Source organism: Bactrocera neohumeralis, chromosome 6, assembly GCF_024586455.1.
Source record: "Bactrocera neohumeralis isolate Rockhampton chromosome 6, APGP_CSIRO_Bneo_wtdbg2-racon-allhic-juicebox.fasta_v2, whole genome shotgun sequence".
Taxonomy (NCBI): domain Eukaryota; kingdom Metazoa; phylum Arthropoda; class Insecta; order Diptera; family Tephritidae; genus Bactrocera; species Bactrocera neohumeralis.
The window spans coordinates 6,700,839-6,723,266 of NC_065923.1; the positions used below are offsets into that span (position 1 = coordinate 6,700,839).

General features: G+C 36.1%; 1 protein-coding gene across 1 annotated transcript in view; it reads right to left on the reverse strand.

Annotated features, from left to right (window-relative positions):
* The window catches only part of LOC126763738 (formin-J), a 76,399-nt gene that overhangs the window by 18,157 nt on the left and 35,814 nt on the right, over window positions 1-22,428 (reverse strand). Inside the window, exons 3-4 of the mRNA XM_050481483.1 lie at window positions 6,139-6,683; window positions 4,831-4,990 (exon numbers count right to left, since the gene is read on the reverse strand). Of these exons, the coding sequence (XP_050337440.1) occupies window positions 4,831-4,990; window positions 6,139-6,321 (343 nt within the window). The 5' untranslated portion in view covers window positions 6,322-6,683. The remainder of the gene's footprint in view (window positions 1-4,830; window positions 4,991-6,138; window positions 6,684-22,428) is intronic.

Here is a 22,428-nt window from a genome sequence, read left to right on the forward strand (position 1 = left end):
AGATCTCAGGCATTATATTAGTTAGATATTTTGTCTTACCTTTCACCATGTTCTTATAAGCTATTTGCAGAACTCCACCCTTCGTTTACATAAAAATTAATATGTTCGCCTTTAAAGTTAACTTTAAAAGCGTCATTTGATGAAATATTAATTCTGGCGCAAAAACTGAACCTTTCGTAAGACATCCCTTTAAATGACATGTATTAACGTACATATAATTGTTATCTTACATTCTCAAATTAAGTTATGCCCACGGCTAAATAAGCATTCACAATGTTAAACCAAAGCTTGCAATAAAAGTTGTAGCAACATTTAAAAGTGAATTAAATTAATTAGCATATATTTGCATTCCCGGCCCAACCCTCCTAGTAAACACCTAACTCCCAACAACTTATCAGTTTCTTAATTGTTTAATAATACATTGTCCATATGATAAATATTAAGCTATTTGCACCGTTTGTTTACAAAGTCACACACACACCATGGCACGCAAATATAGATGCTTGTACTCGTAATTCGTAGATTGACAATCGTGTATCGGGAAGTTCTATGAAATAAATTAAAATGCCATAATAATTGTACGTATCGACAATAAAATTACAGGCAATCACTAAGAGCGTTTTGACTTTAAGCCGGTGAGATTTTGCTTGCAACAGAAAATTAATTTGATTGTCTCGTGCTGACAACCTCAATGGCCAATGGGGAGATTTGCTATTTGCGCGTTCAAAAGTGACAGCCACTATGATATGCAAAACGAACATTTAAAACAATAATACACACATGTATAATATACATACATACATACATAGTATACAATAATTGGAGTTTTGTGTTCGGGTATGTACATAATATATAAAAATGTATGGTTGGTTGGTTTGAAGGCGATGCCGGGAGTACAGAGGAAGTTGTAATGTAGTTTTGGTAGTCATAGGTTCTCTGTGAGATATCCTTAATAAAACGAAGTTCTGGGTGAAGTAAAGTTTATTCCAAACTTCGTTCTATGTCGATAGTGTACAAAGACCTGAAGTGCTCTCAGCGACCTTAAAATTATAAGTATAATTGAAGGGAATTTGAAGACTTAATGGAAGCTACGTCGACTCTTGTTTACTTTCGGGCTTATATGCATTAATCCAATGATTGAATTCACCTAACTAAAATACTACCTAAAACACTGATCCTTGATGGAGCTCCATGGTCACGTTGAAATTTGAAAAAAATAATCGTGCAAAAATGTTCGAAATTTAATTTCACTTTTTGGTCAAGAGCAAACTTTACGATAATATTGTGAGTTTCTAGATTACAACACTAGTGTTGCCAAATCACTAAATATAAAAGGCAACCTACATATTTGGAAGCTTGAAAGAAAGATGTTTGCTTCCAATCAGCAAAATATTAATTAGATTTTAGCTCTTAGTGCAAGTTAACATAATCTAATAATATCCTAAAAATTTATAACTTTTCTCCTAACAGCTAGATTTACGCCTACAAATCTAAGATCTCCTCGTATTTATAAAAAGTATTAAATTGAATTAAATTATTATTAATTTGCATTCTACTTTTAAGTAGTCCTATTTAATATTCATACTTCATAGGTATTGTGCTAAATAGCCAAAGAACCTTTTATTGAACAAAGCGGTCTAACTGCCTTGTGTGGCGAGCGCCGCAATTCACTTACATAAAGGAGAAAATACATAACAAAACGAGATTTTTAATTACCAGCCTTATTTGGCTGTCAAAGCAATATTAAAATTATTATGTACATATATATTTACATGCATACATACATATGTACATACAGAAATGAACGTAAATGCACCATATATGGGAAAAGGCGACTTTCACGATTGTCAACCTCTTTGTTCAGTTTCGTTTTTTCTTTATTTGGCTGATCTTATAAAGTGTTTATTGCTTCACTCTTTTCCATATAGACAGTGTTCTATATAAACATTTAGATATTTGTACATACGTAAGCATACACGCTCCTATTGTACGGTATTTAACTGGGAATAATTTTGTTCTTAGTTTAGTTTAAACATTTTACAAAGCAATCTTTTATTGGTAAACCCAAAATCTACCTGCAATGGATTATGGAGAATATATATTTATTAAAAAAAATCTATTAGGACGTAAAGGGTTATTAGTCCCGCTGGTGTCAGAAGGCCTATGTGCGTTGTCAGTTACGTCTTGGAAGAATCGAGTATAGAATATCCTACCAATACTTGGTATACACCTTATTTCAAAGCTACAAACCCGACAGAATACTTACACGTAACGATTTGAATTCGGATTTTGATTGATCTTGGACATCTACTTGAGATTTTTCCCTTCGTGTTTGTATCTTTGACCGAAGATTTTCGGTTGAATTGTTCAAGGTACATTGTTTATTTGAACTGCCCGATTTGGCATGCCCATCAGATGTTGGCTCTTTCAATAATGTATTCGCAAGTCATTCCGATACTTAGAATCGGTTGCCATAGGATTGTCAATATGATCCTAACAAATGTCGTTTTAATTGCCCCTCACTCACTCAGCTAGCTAATGATGTCAGTGTTCGATTGATGCTGCCGCAAAATTCAGAATTTCCGAAAACGCATCATTAAATGCAAACTTTCATGCGTTGAAGCGTTGGATTTTGTTTAATTAGCGCGCATGCAATTTTGAATTATGAGCCACTGACTTTGCTTGGGCTTCATCGCCGCGCGCTGAACTCTTTGATATTCAAGTTCAGTTGCCGAAAATCGCCATGCAATGAGCAACGCAGTCAACAACGTGCAAAGATTTACACGCAACTGACAAGCAAAAAAAGATTTGTATGTAGTCTAAAGTGAGGCGCTTCTGAGTATGTAGATATAGCGCTTAGGAATTTGTTATGCGCGACAATATTTATCTGCACGATACGCACGCGCTTGTCGCCAGCGGCAACAGCAACGGCAACGGCTGGCGCTGGCGACACCATCAACAAAGCTGCCGGCCAGCAAGTAGCTTGGTCAAGGCTACTGCTGACTTTGGTGACTTATTAAGAGTCCATCCATTCATTGAGAGGAATGAGCACACAAAGCTGTTTGGTTTGCGTATTTGTCAATGATTTAATCTTTTTTTTTATAAAAAAATCAAATTGTTTGTGTGCTGGCTTGCGGTTTTATTGACACCAACGCAATGAAGTAATCAAAAATGTATTTTTTTATTATTTTCGAGTTTTATGTGTTTCGTATTCATCGATTCTGCATGGTCGCTCTTAAAAGTTCATTACACAAATATCAGTTGTAAACAAAATAGCAACAAATAAACAGTTGTAGACCTAATACCAACAATAGAACTGATTTGTCATTTTCATTGAGTAAAAACTGAAGTACTTGTATGCTCGTATAGCGGGATATTAAAAAAAAGACATAACATAAAAATTAATTCAGGCTCCGTTTGACTTTGATTTTAAAAGTAGGTTTGCCGGAATTTTGTTTAACTGAGCAAATATAATAGTCGTCATGATGCAAAAAATAATGGTAATACAGAAGGAAAGGCTAAATCAATGCGTTAAACGGGAATGAAAATGCAATTTTTGATTGAAATCGAAGTTGTCCGAAAAACAAAAGTGTAAAACTTGGATTTTGAGGGCTGAAAATGAACTAGATCAATCTGAAATTGATTTATACAAAACATCTAGTAACATCATAAATTCATCCCAAATTTTGTCAACGATTTTTCCAGTCCTTGAAGTACTTTTCGTAAGCATTTTTGGGATGACCTTCAGTTCCTTCAGCGAATGTTGTCTCTTCGATCGACTGAGAACGTGTTCCATGGAGCGGCAGTTTGGAGAACAAGAAAAAATCACACGGAACTAAATCTGATGTCTACGGTTGATCGATGGTATTCATTCGTTTTTGGCTTTAAACTCGGTCACAATCGCGGCTCGATGCGATGGTGCATTATCGTCATGTAAAATCCATGAATTGTTCTTTCACAATTCCAGCTGTTTTCAACGTATGTTCTCATGCCAACCCTGCAATACAGCCAAATAGAACTTCTTACTGATCGTCTGTCCCTCCGGAAAAAAATTCATGATACACCAAACCACGAATATCGAAAAAAGCAATGAGTATCATATTTCGGCTCGTTTATTCCCTCCATTCCGATGATTGTTGCCTTGTTTGCATGTCAAACTCATAAACCCATGTCTCATCAGCAGTTATAATGCTCTCCATGAATGTGGGATCGGAATTCGCATTATCAAGCTTGTCAAAAGAGACATGTTTTCGAAAAGAAGAGGAACGAGTCGAGCAAGAACGCGTTTCATACCCAAAATATCCACCAAAATCATTCTAACGGACTCGCGAGATATGTCGAACTTCTTGCTATCTCTCTAACATTTGCCTGACAATTTTCAAGTACCATATTCTTCACTTTTTTAATTTTTTCTTCAGTTGAAGAGGTCGAAGGTTGTCCAGAACATGGCATGGCTTCAACGATCTCTCGACCGTCTTTGAAGGCTCTGTACTTGTGTTTTTGATACAACTAAATCACCGTAAGCCTTTTCTAACATTCGCAACGAACGAAATTTGGTTAGAAATACAAAATCAGAGACAAATTCTTTGTTCCATATACATATGTATCTATCCATTGTTAAAATCGAAACGCATTGTTTGGGTGGACCGATTTAAGCAGTCGCTGTAAACAAACTGGTTGACAGATTGCGTTTATATTAGACATATTAATTAAAGACAGTCCTATCAACTTAGCGAATTAATTTTTTTTTGAAATATTACCTTGGGAATTTAATAACAATTTCCGAAATCGAATAAAATATATATAATTTTAATTATTAATTAGACTTACCGATAAATTCATTGCGTACTCGTATACGGTCTTGTAAATTGGATGCTGATATAATCACGCAATTGATGAATGCCAATAAGGCAACTTGGTATTCAACATTGGACGCTTTCTCCAGTTCGTTTATAACGATTTTGAAACGATAACGTTCATTTTTGAGATTCTGTGGGAAAGAAAAAAATTATTTTAAAAATATGTAGATACGTTATAAAATTAAAAACATTAATAAATGAGCAACATGACTGAGGGTAGCTTCTTCAATTAGGTTGCATATTTAGTATGAGAAACTTCGATCTTATCACATCAGCAACGCAATCGAAACGAATCCGAGTTTGTTTTTACATAGACTAGAAACTGAACAATATTCCATAAAACTTCTTGGAGAATACCTATAAAAACTAACAAGGTGAACTAGTCTTTAGAAGTTATAACATTTCAGAAATTATCGAAAAGAGCGACATTCAATGTTCCGTTGCCAAGGCTAGAGCAAAAGAAAAAGCTAACCTGGGATCAAATTAAATGAAAACATTTGAAGAACCATTTATCAAAAAGGTTCATTTTATATGTAGCCAATATATATTCGAATGAAATTTCCGAGATGTGTGTTGCAAGGTTCACCAAACAGACGGAACTTCCTAATTAGTATATTGGACCAGACGAAAGATGGCAAAATACTGTCACATGCAGGGTTAGCCTGGTTGTTGCCCGATCTTGCATCTTTTCAAATAACTATCATAATTTCTGTATAAAGTACACAGTTATTAAAGAGATGGGCGTGGTCGAACATTGTGGTTATATAATCATACCAAATTTGTTATAAAGGCGAGACATCACATTACATTTTATTGATTTCATTTTGCACTATCCTTTGTTGACATATTTATCGATTTTATTTTTGTTCTAGTTAGTATTTGATAACATGTTGTAAACAGTAATGTGAATCAACATACATACATACATATTATACATATATGTAAGTATACAAATGCATATATAACTATAATTGTCCATATATGCGTATGTATGTAACAGAACCTAGAATGTGGGCTTGTGTGCAATCGTTTGCTCAACTTAACCTATATTCTTCGGCAAATTCTACTTATTTCCTATAAAAACTTGTGATACACTTTTTTCCTGATTAAGATCTTATCAAAGATAACTGATAATTTATAACACACAAGTAATAGTAGAACGAGCATATGGGTTGGAGCATATCAAGCACTGTGCGCTATGTTATGCCTTTTTCCTATTTACATTAATTTATGGTACACAGTTATGTGCGTGTGTAAGTACGTATGCGCTCGTGCTTACCTTGTAAAATTCTAGCGTTTCAATAGCGCGTGCGTAGCCATCGGCGTTGTAGGCGCACAGCGCAGATAGCAATTCGAAAACTTGCTTCTTGACGACGGCATTGCTGGTGTCTAGTGCAGTGCCCAATTTCGAAATATATTCACGATTCTCGACAATGTAATCCAGTCCGATGCGTGAGTCCATTTTGACTATGCAACTATGTCCGCCCCTTGCTCTATTGACGGCAGACCGATTGAGTTACTAAATGGTTGTGTGTTTTCTCCTGCTTTCCTGAGGTTTGGTGTCTGCTGTTTGGCGTTTGGCTTTGAAACGTTTAACGGTACCTGAGTAATTTCATTCGAACGCCGTCACCAATATTATAAGCAAGACAAGCAATGCAATCGCAGTAATTTTATGGAAATCGTTGTGCTTTCTGCAGAAAATCTTTATTTTCTATGTTCGGGCGTGTGGGTATGTTCAGTTGCAGTGCTTGTTGTGGGCGCATTTGTCGATTGCATTCATGTCATTGTAATTGGGTGCATTATGTGCGTGCTGGTCGAGCGCATCTGGAAGAAAGAAGCAAAGAGAAGCATGAAATTAATTTATGTGACTAGTTGGGTCATTACTCCAATATCAATTTGATAGTCTAGCTGTCTAGATTGTCGTGCGCGAACTAAAGTATGGTCATTCGTTCATATACATATATTTGTATATACAGTGAATCAAAAAAGTTTAGGCACAACGTAAACTTAAATATTTATCCAAAAATTGCATTTTTACTAAATATTTAACTAAAAGATATTACATATTTTTAAAGATAATAAAAATATAAAAGATTCTACATAAAAAAGTTTAGGCACAGATATCGAAAATATTGTTTTGAATCCGATTTTTGTAATTCTAATATATTGTTAAACCTTCATTGGCCTGAAAAACTGCTTCTAAACGTCGACGCATGCTTTCAACTAGGTTAGAGGCCTGCTCAGGAGTTATATTTGCTCATTTAATACGTATGGCCTCTTCGATGTTATATGGTGAGTTCGTATTTTTTTCCAGAAGATGCCAAATATGCTCTATAGAGTTAGTGACTGGGTATTGAGGAGGTGTTTTTAATTGCTTACAATGGTAGATAAGCCATTCTTACACAAGATATGACGTATTTTTCGCTTGTTGATAATGAACATGAAATAACTGCCCACTTAAGACCTACTTTTCAATGCTTGGAACTCAATTCCCCTAAGATTTTAAAATAAGAGTGCTTATTCATTTCATCATCAATAGAAACGATATTTCCAACACCAGACGCTGCAATGCACCCCCAAACCATTACGTTACCGCGGCCTGGTTTCGCATTCTTAATTATTCGGAACTCGCCCATGACAACCAGCTTCGTGTAAAGTGTTACGTAAATTTCGCCAAAAACTTAACTTACTCACAATTTCACAAATAACGGATTATTTCTTTGCTTAGTACGATATACATGTATGTATATATGTAAGCTAATAATACGAATTGTGCCACAAATTGAATAAATTATAATTTTAAAATAATTATGATTAATAAGTCGAATAGAGCAAACAAATTAATAAAACATATATTTCCCTAAAACTTTACTTACTCACATTTTATGCAGAACCTTCTTCATGAGCGTTTAGCCGTTTTGTACAAACTTATCGCGTTTATTCTGAAATAACGGATTGTTGCTTTGCTTATTATGATATACATTTTTATATGTATGTAAGCTGCGTCGAAAAGTTGGTTAAAAAAATTGTCATTTCAATTTTGAATACACTTTTCAGCGAAGACAACGCCTGTGCCAAAACTTTTTTGCTTCACTGTACATACGTACAAACCAAGACTAATATTATACGAACTTTATTGCTTAGACTTATCAGTGGTAAGTTGCCATGTCACATTCTTATTAATTTATTTATTGAATATTGTATTTAAAGTGTTCAGAGTGAAGTGTTCATACCAATTCCAGGGTTGCGTTTATGAAAAAAATAATTTTTGGTTTACTGTAACTTTTTCTGTATTGTGCATATTTCGTGGCTTTAGAATTTTAATAATAGATTGGTCTTTCAAGTCTGATATGGCACTTCATATAAATCATCCAGTTTGATTGCAGACTAAACAAAATTGATAGAGAGGAGTGTTCTTTGAATACACTGCAGTATAACAATAAGTTTAGTTAATAAAATTTACGGTCACACCCAACGGCTTTTCGGCTGATTTAAGAAATTTCTCAAAAATTTACCGCAGTTTCAGTTGCAATTTTCAATCCATTGGCCCTTACTAAGAGCGAGCCATATGACGGCTCTAAGAAGTCAACAATCTAAGCAACTTAATTTTGAGTTATAGTGCTCTAAACAACTTTAATAAAAAAATGTCTTAGTCTAGTCTAAATTCCCGATGTTATTTCCTCTCGTTCAGAGTCAGCTAAACTGTTTATCAAGATCACTTGAGGCGCCCAGAAGCGAGACCACTTCAACGGACCTGCTAATGTGCTAGTGCCCAATAATTATCACTTAACACATTAAACCCGGCTTTGGCTAGTGGCTGCATACAAGTATATACAGCCATTTAGTCGTTTGGAAAAATGTGAATTTCGAAAATCAATTAAAATAGTTCGCTTATAAAAATTTGCCAAAAACAAATTTATTTTTATGATTATGGCTTGATGAAGTTGTTATCTTTTTAACTGATTAGTCAATATAGAACAATTTTCTCATCAATTTATTCCTTTTGCTTTTTGCTAGATGTGTGAGCTTTTAAAACCCGTTATATTGCTTTCCTTTCCATATACGCACATAAATATGTATTTTGCGCGAATCATAAAGTTTTCATGAATATTTACAATCTAAAAACATCAACTCATATACACACACACACACACACAAAGTGCGTGCATAAAGTGTATCACTCGTTTAAACTTCAATAAATAGTCGTGGCGCCAACTAGATCGCATAATTTAATGAAAACGTAAAAAACACGTATTTACTCGTATTTATTAATTAATCTATAATTTATATGCAAGTGTGCACTTATTATAAAGTCACGATCGAGAATTACTTAACTAAGTCAGCCCGCCGTCAGTCGTTCAATATTTATAAGGCTTAACTCACTGAATTGATTTTCAGAAACTATTATAAAACGCTTTGATGTTTCCACTTAGTGTATATGGATGTGTTTATGTGTGTAGCGAATTATTCTAATTTGGATATTTATTCGAATATAAAAGTATGTTAACTTCTAAGGATCAATGACAAGCATCACAGATGGCGCTGGCGATCTGATACGATCGTTTTGAGTGACTTAGAGGCAAATCATTATGATCTACATATAAAAATTTTATTTTCAATTAGTTTACAAGCTGACATATTTTTCATATGAACCCGTCTTATAAGGCTTGTCGTTTTGCTTAAGGGGTTATATCCACTTGTAAGTTTCAAAAAAACCAAATTTTGTTTTTGTATATGCCTATATCGAAAATTCGAATGTCTCCGAAAAATAGAAGCTGACCCGGTGAGTTGAAAATATCTCCGAAATCCTAAATTTTTCACATGTCCTTTTTAGATATAACAGGTAATTCAGTATAGTTTATTTTTTCAATAGCCAATAGTCGTGTCAAGCTGTCATGTTATTTCTGTTCAGTATTGTTTAAAAGAAAGTGTTTCGCGAGCTTCCTTCAATGTCCTTCCTTCACGGCCATTACAATCGGCCTACTAAGCGTACTATTCGTAACACCATCACCCATCTTGAGTCACAGCATTCATTATTGGATAATATTCGACCGAATAGACCACGTCTTGTACGTAGTGAAGAAAATACAGCAGTTGAGAGTGTACACGAAGACCGTGGAGAGTCGATTCGGTGCCGTGCGCAGCAACTCGAACTGAAGTATGGAAATACAGCTTGTCTAAAGATCGAAGCCGCTCGACCTTCCGAAAAGACATCGCTCTATGGGCTGTTGAAAAGCTTCAACAAGATCCGACGTTTTAGAGCCGAATTTTTTTTCAGCGATTGCCGCATTTGAGACGGAGAGATTTAGGAGCTGCCATTTCATCAAGAAAAAACAACGGTTTGGTGTGGTTTGTGGGCTGGTGGAATCATCGGTTCATATTTCTTTAAAAATTATGACCGTGAGAACGTAACCGTCAATGGCGACCGTTATCGCTGGTGATCTCGACATTTGGTGCCAACAAGACGGCGCCACTTCCCACACATTGCATCAATCAATGGATTTATTGAGAGAACACTTTGGTAAACAGATAATTTCACGTTGTGAACCCGTCGACTGCGCGCCAAGATCATGGGGATGTGTAAGGTCTAGAGCCTATGTGAACAGTGCCGCTTCGACTCAGGTCTTGAAGCAAAAAATCCCATGTGTCATTTGCCAGTTACCAGTCAAAATGCTCGAACGAAGTCATCGAAAATTGGACTCAACGGTTGAACCATCTGAGACGTAGCCGCGGCCAACATTTGAATGAGATGATCTTCAAAAAAAAGCGAAATAATGTTCTTTTGAATGATAATAAACATGCCTATATTAAATTTGTAGTATCTGTATTTTTTCCATAAAAAAGTATGGAACGTCGAAATGGATAACTCTTCATCTGTCGTATAATGGAAAAGAATAAGGTTTTTTGATAAAAATTTCTCTGAAGTCTAAATTCTAGATAATCCAAAACTTTTCAAAATGAGTTGCTGTTTGTGAAATCATTTTTTTTATCCGTTAAATAAGTAGCAAGCTACAAATACTGAAACTTTCCAAACTTGGCCAGGATTTTAAATTATATATTTCTATTAATTTTTAAAGCAATTTATGTTGGGTGCTGCATGAATTTAGCCCTTCCTAACTTAATCTATATAAGTTTCTTTGAGATTATGTGCCAAATGCTAGAGTGAGAAAGAGAAATATAATACTCCATTGATTTTGAATAATGAATAACGAACGAAGTTGCATAGCGTGTGTTTGTATGTACATACATATGTGTTCACCTATGTTTATTTGTAAATATTGTGTCGCTAAATAAATTAGTTGACAACTGCCATTGACGTTTACAACTCAATTGTTGAACGATTTTAACGGACTTAATACTTTTGTAACACTTTTTGTTGCCTTTGTAGTACGTATTTTAGGTATACATATATGTACGTAAGTTTGCTTATAACTGGAATTTTCGATTTTTTTGGAAATATTAATGTGTTGACGTTTCGCAGATTGAGTGCGCGCATTTACTACTTTACATTATTTTGTTATGCATTTTGTCAAGTGAGCGACAGTACCGCTATATATAGACAGCTGATTTATTTTTGGATGCATGCAGAGAATATAAATGGCTTTTTAAAGCTTTCTGTTGTTGAATCGTGGTGTTGGGAGTTAAATACTAAAAGTATTCTTACCATTACCAGTGCTTTGAAGATATCATTCATTGTTTTGGGCGTGTTGCGTATGAGCAAAAATAAATGAGAGGCGCGTCGAAAATATCTGAGACTGCAAGTGCAGTTAATTAATTAGCAGCTGATTAAATGACAGAAGTAATACATTTTTATAAAACCGAGTAATAACTGGAATTAAGGTGAAATTGTGTGTACATACATACATACATATCGTCACTTAAAATGCAAAATAACCTAACATCTTTTCTTAAGTTTACAGGCGAAGCAAAAATGGTATAATAGAAACCAATCATATTGAAAAAAATTTGAGTTTTGGTTATAAAATGGTTATATATTAGTTATAAAATGGTTATATATTGGTTATAAAAATGGTTGTATATTAGTTATAAAATGGTTATATAATTAAATGGTTATATATTGGTTATATCTGACAGCAGAAGCTGAAACTTTTATTGTACCTTTATGTAATATGACGTAGTGAATCGTAAGCAATAAAAAACTCAATTCAGATTTTTTGATGATACATTGTTTTGCATTTTAGGTGACGATATGAAGAATAAACCGTTACGTCAGACATATTGTTTCAGTAAAAGTCAATATGTAAACGCAATTTTTTTCCGCCAAAAAATATTTATCAATAATTTATAAACATTTACTTTTACTTACAAAGGAAATACGCGTCATTTTTTATATTTTTAATAAAAATTAAGAAACAGCAGCTAAAATCATTGTCACAGTCAATATTAATATTAGAGCGAACGTCTGTCAAATCTTATTATATATTTTTTTCTCATAAAACTTTATTTGTGTTCAAAAGTCAGAGCAATTTGTATGTGTTCTGAGTGTGTATATGTATCTTACTGTCGCATATAATAATCACATAATAATTGTGTGTCAACAGAAGTCAAATGCAGCGTAAATTCACAAAGCGTGTATAAAAGCTTAGAAGATTCTCGCTAAACAGCCTGCGACTTTTACGACTCCACACTGCTGTTAAAGCCCATATATTTGCTTTCCTATTTATGTACGTATTTATGTACGCTTGTATGTATGCACGTGTGTACTTATATATCCATATTTGTTTGCACAGTGTGGGCTGTAGTACACTTATTAGCAATAGAATGCTAATTTGCAATGTAGGAAGCGAAATACAGTGCCCAACAACGCCGCACTCATGGAAGTGCATAACTCAATATTATTTGTCACTGAAATAATTTTACTTCATTTGTTCACAATTCACAATTGATTGGCAATTTTCAAGATGGAACATAATTTTCGAAAAATTTATTGCACAGCAGTTAAGTTACCATAGAACACAACACACACACACACGCACATTACACAAGCACAGCGCGCATGTGTCGAGGCGAAGTGGGAGGCTGCAAATTCGAGTTTGTCGCTTAAATCATCTGTTTTATTGGTTGCCACAGCGGTAGAACACACCTCTGCAATTTTCAATTTCAACTTTACGCTGTGGCTTGTTGCCTCACAGATGATTCACATAAATCGGCACAAATGTTTTTTTTACGCGTCTATATAAAGTAGTGTTCTGAGTAGGTGTTAACTCGTGTATTCACCGAGATAAATATAATTTAGCGCTTAATTAATAGACATATACTGATCAAACTCACTTGACTTACTATTTAATGCAGGCGAGCACACCTTAATGTAGGGTTTAACAGCGACACAGTGATATAGAGAAGGAGGAAAAGTGCGGATGACATTAGGCACGGTCAAAGTCAACTGGCATGCGCCTGTCAGTTACAACTTTATTATTCAATATCAGCTAATTGCTTGCATTATGACGCAAAACGAGATGAATTCTTTTGTCAACTTGTTTGTGCGACGACAAAAACGATTGCAAATAAAGCTATTAAATTAGTTGACTAACAAACAAAAGCCATTCAACATGAAATGGAGCACAAAATGTAAAACGACTAATTAGCGGTGACACTTTTCTCAATTGCCAATGCCCAGTAGGAAAAACTGAGCTAATGGTGATAACGTTGGCTAAGTTTGGGGTTAGAAAAGGCTTAAGTTTGAGAGGGGAATACTGAAAATTTTGCTGTATTTAATTAAATTAGTACGATTTGTAAGAGATTGTATTGTATACCTGAACACATTCTTAAGCTAAGCGACAAATCGAATTTTTTCTACGAAATAACTACTAGAAATATTGGGTAGTCGAAAAAGTCCTTTCGTATTTTGTCAATGCAGTCGTATATCTCAAGTGCTATCAATCACATTGTGTCATACCGTATAGTGTTGGAAAAGTGTGATTTTAAGCTTCATTCAACCAAAAAAAAATTAAATTCGGGGAAGTTGAAAAAAGTTATAGCTGTTCAAAGAGTGAAATTTGCTATCTTTTGAAATTTTTTTATAAAAAAGAGGCTTACGGAGACGATGCTCTATTAGTTCGTGTAGCACTACAATGGTTCGCTCGCTTCCGTTATGGAAATTTTGAAATTTCGATTTACACTGATGAAAGTTTTACACTGATGGAATAATGTCTCTAGCGGAAGAATGGCAAAAAGTGGTGGACCAAAATGATACAAATTTGTTTACTTATTTATTAGTATAAATATAAAAAAAAAATAAGTTAAAATTTGATTAGAAATACGAAAAGACTTTTTCGACTACCAATATTAGAATTTGTATTTGAAAGTGGCTACAAATAATTTACTTTGCTAAACATTTTTAGCAAACAAAATTCCGACAAAGTGAGGTTAACTTGTTGACATAACCTTATTTTAATCAGGAACGAGTGTAAATACGCCAGCAGAACACGAAATGAGAGCACAATGTAATTTGTTGAGCGGTAACTATAAATGCATTTCGAGCCGAGAAACGCTTTTGAAGCAGTGTTTGAGGCAAAAGAAGAAACAGTTGTGGCTTTTTTGTATTATTTACATCTTCAGCGGATATTGCAAATTAAAAGTTGGCACAAACATATTTCTGTGCATACTTGTGCATATATGTATGTATGTATGTATTTAGGTGCATGAACAAGCCTTATTTGACTGCCACGCCTCTTTGCAGTTTCAGAAAATTACAAGTGCGCCGGCAAATGTTTTGGCGCATGCGCATGCGCTTGGAATGCAGCGCCAGCTACTGTCTTTCCTCTCTGTAAGGCATATACATATGTATGTATGTGTAAACGGCAGATATTCGTCGTACAATTAAGCTCTGCTACCGTGTGTGCAAGCGGCGCAAGGTCGTTTCAACTGATTTATTGTTGTTGTTACATTTTGTTGTTAACTCGTTGTTCAGTTGCTCAGGTGCAAGTCTTTGTTGTGGTCTTTGCTTTTGCAGTGAGTTTTTCATTTTTATTTTGTCAGTTGGCGTTGGTGTCGGTGTTACGCGTGCGCATGCGCGTGCTCATGCGCGCGTACTTCAGCGCCCTCATGTTGGCGTCGTTACAACGCTTTACAGCAAAAAAGCAGCTTCAGCGCGCCATCACCTGAGGCGTGATCGCTTGTTAATGCGCCATTTGTTGTTGTATTAGCCTTGCTTTACTTATAATATCATCATTGTAAAGAAGTGCGGAGCAAAAAACAGACCACAAATATTTTTAAAGATTTTATAACCAAGAAGAGAAAACGAAAATAGCTGCTGCACTTGTATATTTCAACTTTCTGTGGTGTTTGTATGTGTGGCGCCTGAGCAGGCGACTAAAATGCAACAACAAGACGTGAGTATATACTATATATATGTATGTATGTATTTTTGTAAGATGACGAAAAGTAGCCAGCTGCTGGCGTTATTTTTATTACAAGCGCCGCCCATCCTCCCCACTCACACTTTTACTATTTATTTAATTATTGCAGTTTGTACACTGTATGTACTTGTACATATGTATATAGTATATATTTATATGTGGTTGGCCAAGAACTTAAGGTGTGCCAGCGGCATTGCGTTGTTAGCATTTTCTGCTTATTTTTGCATTGCTAGATGACAGTTGTAAAATATATAATAATACAGAATAGATGCAAATTCATTGAAGGAAATATAAATTAAAATGTGATAACGTTATGAAGGCGGTGAATAGACAATCAATTAGTGTCTGTCGATTCTTTACGAACTGGCGCCTTGCTGAATTCATTTTGCTGTAACGGTGGATTATAAGGGATCACTAATAGGCAGTAGTGAAAACCTGCATTTATTATAGCATAAAAGGGTTTAAAAAAATAGTTTTGTTCATTTTCTTCGGCCTATATGCTGTAATGGTCCAATGTAAACTATTTCTTAACAGGTTATAGCGCTGTTTTGGGAAATAATGGGTGAAGAACTTGATTTTGCTCGATAATTTTGCATGACAGCATGCTATAGTGAAGCGATCTAAAGATTTTCTTCGGAGATTGTAGCGTTATATGGGATAGTATAGTATTTCGTGCCAAATTTTGTGAAGTTATCTTGTCAAATAAAAAAGTTTCCAAAAAAGGTCAAACATTACAGATCGATGTCTCAAAAACTGAAGGACTAGTTGGCGTATATATTGACGGATGGGCATACAGACATGGTTAAATCAGTTCATTACGTTATCAGTTGTTTACATACATATGGTATATATTTTATATGGTCTTGAAGTTTCCTGCTGGGTGTTAGATTCGATTGCACCGTGACCTAGGGTCTATTGTGCCCTCTACTAAGTCACAACGTCTCACCTAGCCCCGGAAAATTGACAAATTCCAATATGCTCTCGATTTCCGGAAAACAATATGGTAGGTGCTATTGAGGCGATGTGATCCCTATTAGGAAACATGGTTCCAAGGGCCTTTATCCTGCGTCTACAGACTGCTGTGCAGTGGATTAGCAGGTGTTCTGGTGTTTCAGACTCCAAGTCGCCGAACCGGAAATTCGATTTCGAAGAAGTTAGGTCTATGTTAAATAAGTGCTTCTTGAGCTTACAATGGCTAGTGTAGAAGACGACAAGTAGCCTGAGTTTTTCCCTTGGTAGGTTGATTACATATTTAAACCTTTTAAGGTTGTAACCACCCATTAGCAACTTGGCATGACGCATGCTTCTCCTTACCCACTGCTGCCACTTGATTACGTTCTGATAGACTATTCAGTTGTTTTATACTCCCCTGCACCAATACCGATTTGATCCCTTATGCAGAAATCGCTTTGAGTACCGCTTGACTATACAGAATACAGTATAGTTGCACACCGACTTACAACAAAGACCTCTGCTTTCGAGCCGTCGGTGTTCCACTTGATTGTACTGTTGCTAAGCACGTTCTATCGTTCCATACTGCCGTACTGCTGAAGTGATGCATTGAGAAGAGATTATCTTACCTCTGACAAACCCTTCTGCTGTCATTTGGAGCAGAGTGTGTTTAGTGATTCCTGGCTGCAGCGGGTAAGACGTGCGCATGGTATCCGACATGCAGACGCAGGCGAGTCGTTGCAGCTTCGATAGTTAAAGTCCTACCGACGTCTGCGATGCTTTCGGAACCCAAGCCACCGCTCCATAAGTGGTAATTGGTCGCACGATCATCGTGTACAACAATCTGATAATACTTGGCTTGCAACCCCAGGATTTACCAGCAAGCCGATTGCCCACCATCAGTGCCTTCGTAGCTTTGACTATAGTCAAGTCAACATGCTGCTTCCACCGCAGAGTGGAATCCAGGGTGAGACCAAGATATTTGACCATATTAGTCATCTCTATCTCTCTGCCCCGAGTGTTAGGTTCCTGAGGCCAGGCAGAGACTTGCGTCTCGTAAACGGGACGGTGGTCGTCTAAACTTTGTCTTTACAATTGCCTTCTTCTGAGTGTTGTGACCATACTACAAATTGTTCAGGGAATAGTGAACAGTGGCTAATTGAGAAAGTGGCAATATTGTGGTTAATGAGAAGATCTGTCATTTTGGTATAAAGCTAATTTATGTGAAAATTTCAAATAACCATGTTTTTGGGTTGTTTCCTTTTATCTTATTCGCAAAAAGACTTTGATGAGTACTTGCTTTCTTATGGTACGTAGTGGTAAGACCATATAAAATAACATTTTAAGAATCACTTCACTGAAGCTTGAGCATAGTCAAGTTTGTCTGAGAGTGCAAAACTTTTCATTTCCTCACTTCTAGGCTTGTTTAGCGGAGCTATTATAACAGAATATAGCACAAAACACTTCCTTGCAGATTGGAACCGAAGTCGTTCCCACAGACACGCATAAATATATATATTTACAGATAAATATATGTGCGTTGTTTATTAATTATTAACAAGCGTTTATGTATTTTGTCACAGCTATCTGCCCTCTTACGGCGCTGACATTTAATACATATAATCTTAATTGAGCATAAATAACGCGCACAACAGTAAAAGGCGAGTAGGAAGGTTACTGCAACCAATCAACACCGACAAAATGAAGCAAAAAAGCAGCAACAATTATATTAACAAGACTCAGGAGAATTGCAAAAAACGCTGTAAGCAATAATAACAATATTGCCGACAGCACTGAGCGTTGCCATACACAAACACACATACATATGTGCATAACTGATGCTCAAATATCGGTAAAAATGTTGTGTAGAAAAAACTGTCAACAAAGTAACAGACGCAGGCGCAGACGCAACAGGCCGCAGCCGGCCCAGCTTGACCGCCAAACGGCAGCCAAACAACTCGTCCACCTTACCCATTAAACTTGACGCCGCTTTTACCGATTTGGACGGAGATTTAATTTATTTTCGCTCATTTCGTGTTTACATTGTTTTCATTCCTTCTTTTTAAAGCCGTTTTTTTCAACGCCACAAAATGCCCATAAACAAAAGTGTAATTGAATGAGCTAAAATAAAAATGGGCAGGTCACAGAGGAGCGGCGAAGTGGCGCCGCAGCGGCAAGGTGTTTGTGTAGCGTCGCTAAATGATGGGAACAATTGCGCGTAAGTAAAAGTAAAAAGCTAAAAAAAAGTGATCGCAAAACTACAAAATAAACGTTACTTGTTATTGTTAACGAGCGGAAGGGAGGAGGCGGCGGAACGCATGCGCGCATGACGCATGCAACGCAACAACAGCGCAGCAATTTAACGAATTCATTGAGATGTGCGGGCATCCTAAGTATTTAATTCAAGTGCACTTAAGCGCGCGAATCAGTGCAATTCACTGAAATTCACAATGAAAGCAACGCGCATAAAGAGAAATCGCCGTCGAAAAGGAAAACGAAAATGATGGCGCACAATCGCGGCGGCGGGCGAAGTGCCAATCGCTGACCATTTTTAGAAGTCATGAGGTCAATGCAACTGATTATGCACTACACCATAACGGCGCAAGGACGGAGAGGGGAGATAGGGAGACGAGCGCGCAATGTGATGCGTGCGACGGATGCGTCTGAGCAGTGCATGCGCGCACAATGGCTGCGCTTTGTTGTGGCACGAATCGGGTCGAGGCGGCTGCCGTCCTGCACTCGACGCGCTTGCTGTGATTTCCTTCGACTGATAGTCGCAATGACTGCGACTGCGACTGCTGGCAAATTATGCGTAAATACAAGTTTATGAAAATTACTTCATTAAATTGTGGCAATGCTGAATTTGTCAATTCCCCATTTGCTAGTCACTTATGCACTATGTGCATTCGGCTGACGTCCTCGAGACGTTTAAAGTTATTTAAATAATTTAAAATATTTATTTCTTTTTCTCTTATGGTGTTTATTCGTACGCATTGCAGAGTCCAGCTGCATCTGTACACGATCACCTACACCAGCCAAAAGTGCTAACAGCGCCATCTCTACTCAAATTCGCACTCGTTTAAGCGCAAGCCCACTCTCACACCCACTCAACTCCATTAAGCATTTTACTCTAGCCCCACAGACTTTAATACATGAGAGTGCACATGCCATCATAGATTGAGCATCAGCCGCGCACAGATGGCGGTGAACATGAAATATTTGTTTAAATAAAATTTAGTAATGTTAAGAGAGTTTCTAAGAAGATTCTCAGAAAGCACTTGATCAATATTTGTTTTTTATACTAAAACAATTAAGCATGGTAAAGAAAATCAAAACCCGTTGGAGCGAGCTATCTTGGTGCAAAACTGCAAAAGTCATGTGCAAAACGGTAGAAGAAGAGACTGTAGGAACATGATCGGAATACTGGTCACTGTCTGGTGGCGACACACGCCCTCATAATGGGGCTGACAGATCGAAAAACTACAGGAAATGTCCAGAGCAAGGCACCAGGGAAACAATGGAGCATCTCTTTTGTACTTGTCACACATTGACAAGACTACGCAGTAAACATCTGGGGTCTCTACGATATTATACACTGTAAGAGGTGTCGATAGTGAGCCCAGAGACTCTGTTAAAATTCGCGTCAAGTGAAGGCATCCTTAAGGGTGACTACTTCTCATGGACCTAGTAACTGAATACCATCTGGTATCGCAAAGGACCAAAACTGGTCTATGCGTGGCTCATTGGCCTACTTAATCTAAGACAATTCTAAAAGAACGTCTGTATAGACAACAAAGCAACAATAAAGTTGGTTGGGTTAAGTGATGGGTGTTTGAATTTTCGAAAATATTTTGTACTATTTTGTTAATTCATATAATTGTTAACGGAAATATTGTTTTTGGAGTTTTCTTGCTAATGTTAGTAATTGTGTATTGGCTTACAGAGAAAAATTATTTACAAACATTGTTGACAAAATATCCCACTGTGCGGCGCTTCACTCGTCTTAACAATTTACTATGTGAAAAGCGCATCTTTCAAGCATCTCTGATGATTGTTGGATTAATCTTACGTTGCTTGTTGTAGATTGATGTGAGTGCTTCGGCTGCTGTTGCCACTACAACTTGCTACCATACACAACTTTAGCGCGAATATTCATGCAATTGTTGTTGTTGACATTACTTAAGTGCTGTCACTTTTAGATAGAATCATTCATTTAATGTCTAAAAGTGTTCAAATCATATTATTAGTTGTGTCTTTGAAGCTAATCACAGCATCACAGCATCGGCAACCTTGAAATATGTTAATGGCATTTAACTCCTACGAATAAACGATAAATCTTCAACAAGAGAATCTGTAATTTCGCTACTAATGCTAACATGCGCTTAGTCATACAAATTGATAAAGGGGATTAAATCGAAATTATTGCAAATATTAAAGCATAATCTTCAAATAAATGGATGAAAATGAATAAATGACTTCAAAGTAGAAAATTTTTAAGAAATTCTAATTAAATTGTGGTAGGAAATACGTTTCCATTATAAAAAACAAGCAGGAAAAAAACGTCGAAAACATACATATGTATATGTTATTTTATGTAATTTTTTCTTATTATATTAATATATGTAATTTCAATGAAACTCCTTTAATGCGCATTTCTTTTACAATTTTCCAATAGCCAATAGTTTTTTTAAGACCAACACTAATCTGCCATCATGGGGCGATTCCATCGTCTTTAATATCTTTCCTCCCCCCGTTTAAGATCCTTATGAAACCTCTTTCCATGTTTCTGACTATAATTTCGTAGGTTATACCAAAGGTAGTTGCGGCTGATAAGTATAAATATGAGCTCCTTGAGCTGAACGTTTTCCAGCATATTTTTCATAATTTCCTCATAATTTTGTGCTACCGAGGAAATTTTCCACTATTACCGACGGTACTGGAGGAAGATTGAATATTTCACCTGTCAACGTTTTCTTATTAAATTTGGATTAAATCCTAAACTTATCACAATCTTAACTTTAGCGTAAGTTTTACTCTTCCATTCACCGACATGATGTTTGTATGTGCAGAAAACATGGGCAGAACATTAATTATGACTAGACAGTTTTTTACCAACAAGCCTATTATAATCTTTTGCAAGCATTTTTTCTTAAATTTTCAAATGATTTACAGGCCTTCTCTATTAGTTTTGATAGTTTGAAATGTAAACCTTAAAGATAAAAGTTTTATGATGTTGTTGTCGTCTGTGTTTAACACAACTAAAGAAATTTGCTCTATATACTACTATGAGCAAAAAATAGTAAGACTTTTTTCATAGTCCTAAAATTCTTAATTTATTCTTCAAAATCGATGACGTCTCACTCAAATTAATCTTCCAAGGCTCTAATACAAGTGTACAACATTTTTTCTGTTCCCCGAAATTGTTGTTAAAGTCAAATTCACGAATAGACTTCAAGGCGGGTAGCGATTCACCTTTAATGTCTTCAATTGACTCAAAACGGTTTACTCAGACCGGTCGTTTGAGTTTGCTGAATAGCCAAAAGTCACACGGTGCTAAATCAGGCGAAGACGGTGGTTGCCGCATGATATTGGTTGGAAATTTGGCAAAAAATTCTCGAAGAATAAATGCAGTATTCGACGATTTATTATCGTGATGCAAAAACCAAAAGTTGTCGGCCCTTAATTCCGGCCTCTTTTTATGTATAGCTTTGCTTAAACGACTTACAAGTATAACACTCAAATAGTATTCCCTGCTGACAGTTTCGCTGGTCGGAAGGCATTCGGAGTGCACCACACCTCGATAATCAAATAAAACTGTCAACATAACCTTGATTTTTAACTTGCTTTGACGAGGTTTTTTCGTCTTCTGCTCACCTTTGCCACGATACTCGGCCGACTGATAGTTTGTTTCATAAGCATAGATTCGAGACTCGTCGTCTGTAATAATACGTCTCTTCATATCCTGGTAGTCGGAAAGCATTGTTTAACAGAAGTTAAGGCGAAGCTGTTTTTCAAATGATTCACATTTACGATTGGAATCAATCGTGCTTTATTTTTCTTAGGCCCAAATGATCTTTTCAAATGGTTAATGGTTAATCGTCTATTCTTAAGCACCTTTTCCTTTATTATATTGACATGTTTATCATCATTTGAGGTGATGGTCTCCTGGACGTGATTTATCACCAACGCGTTCCTGACTCTCTTTGAATAATTTATAGCAATCAAAAGTACTTGCTCGT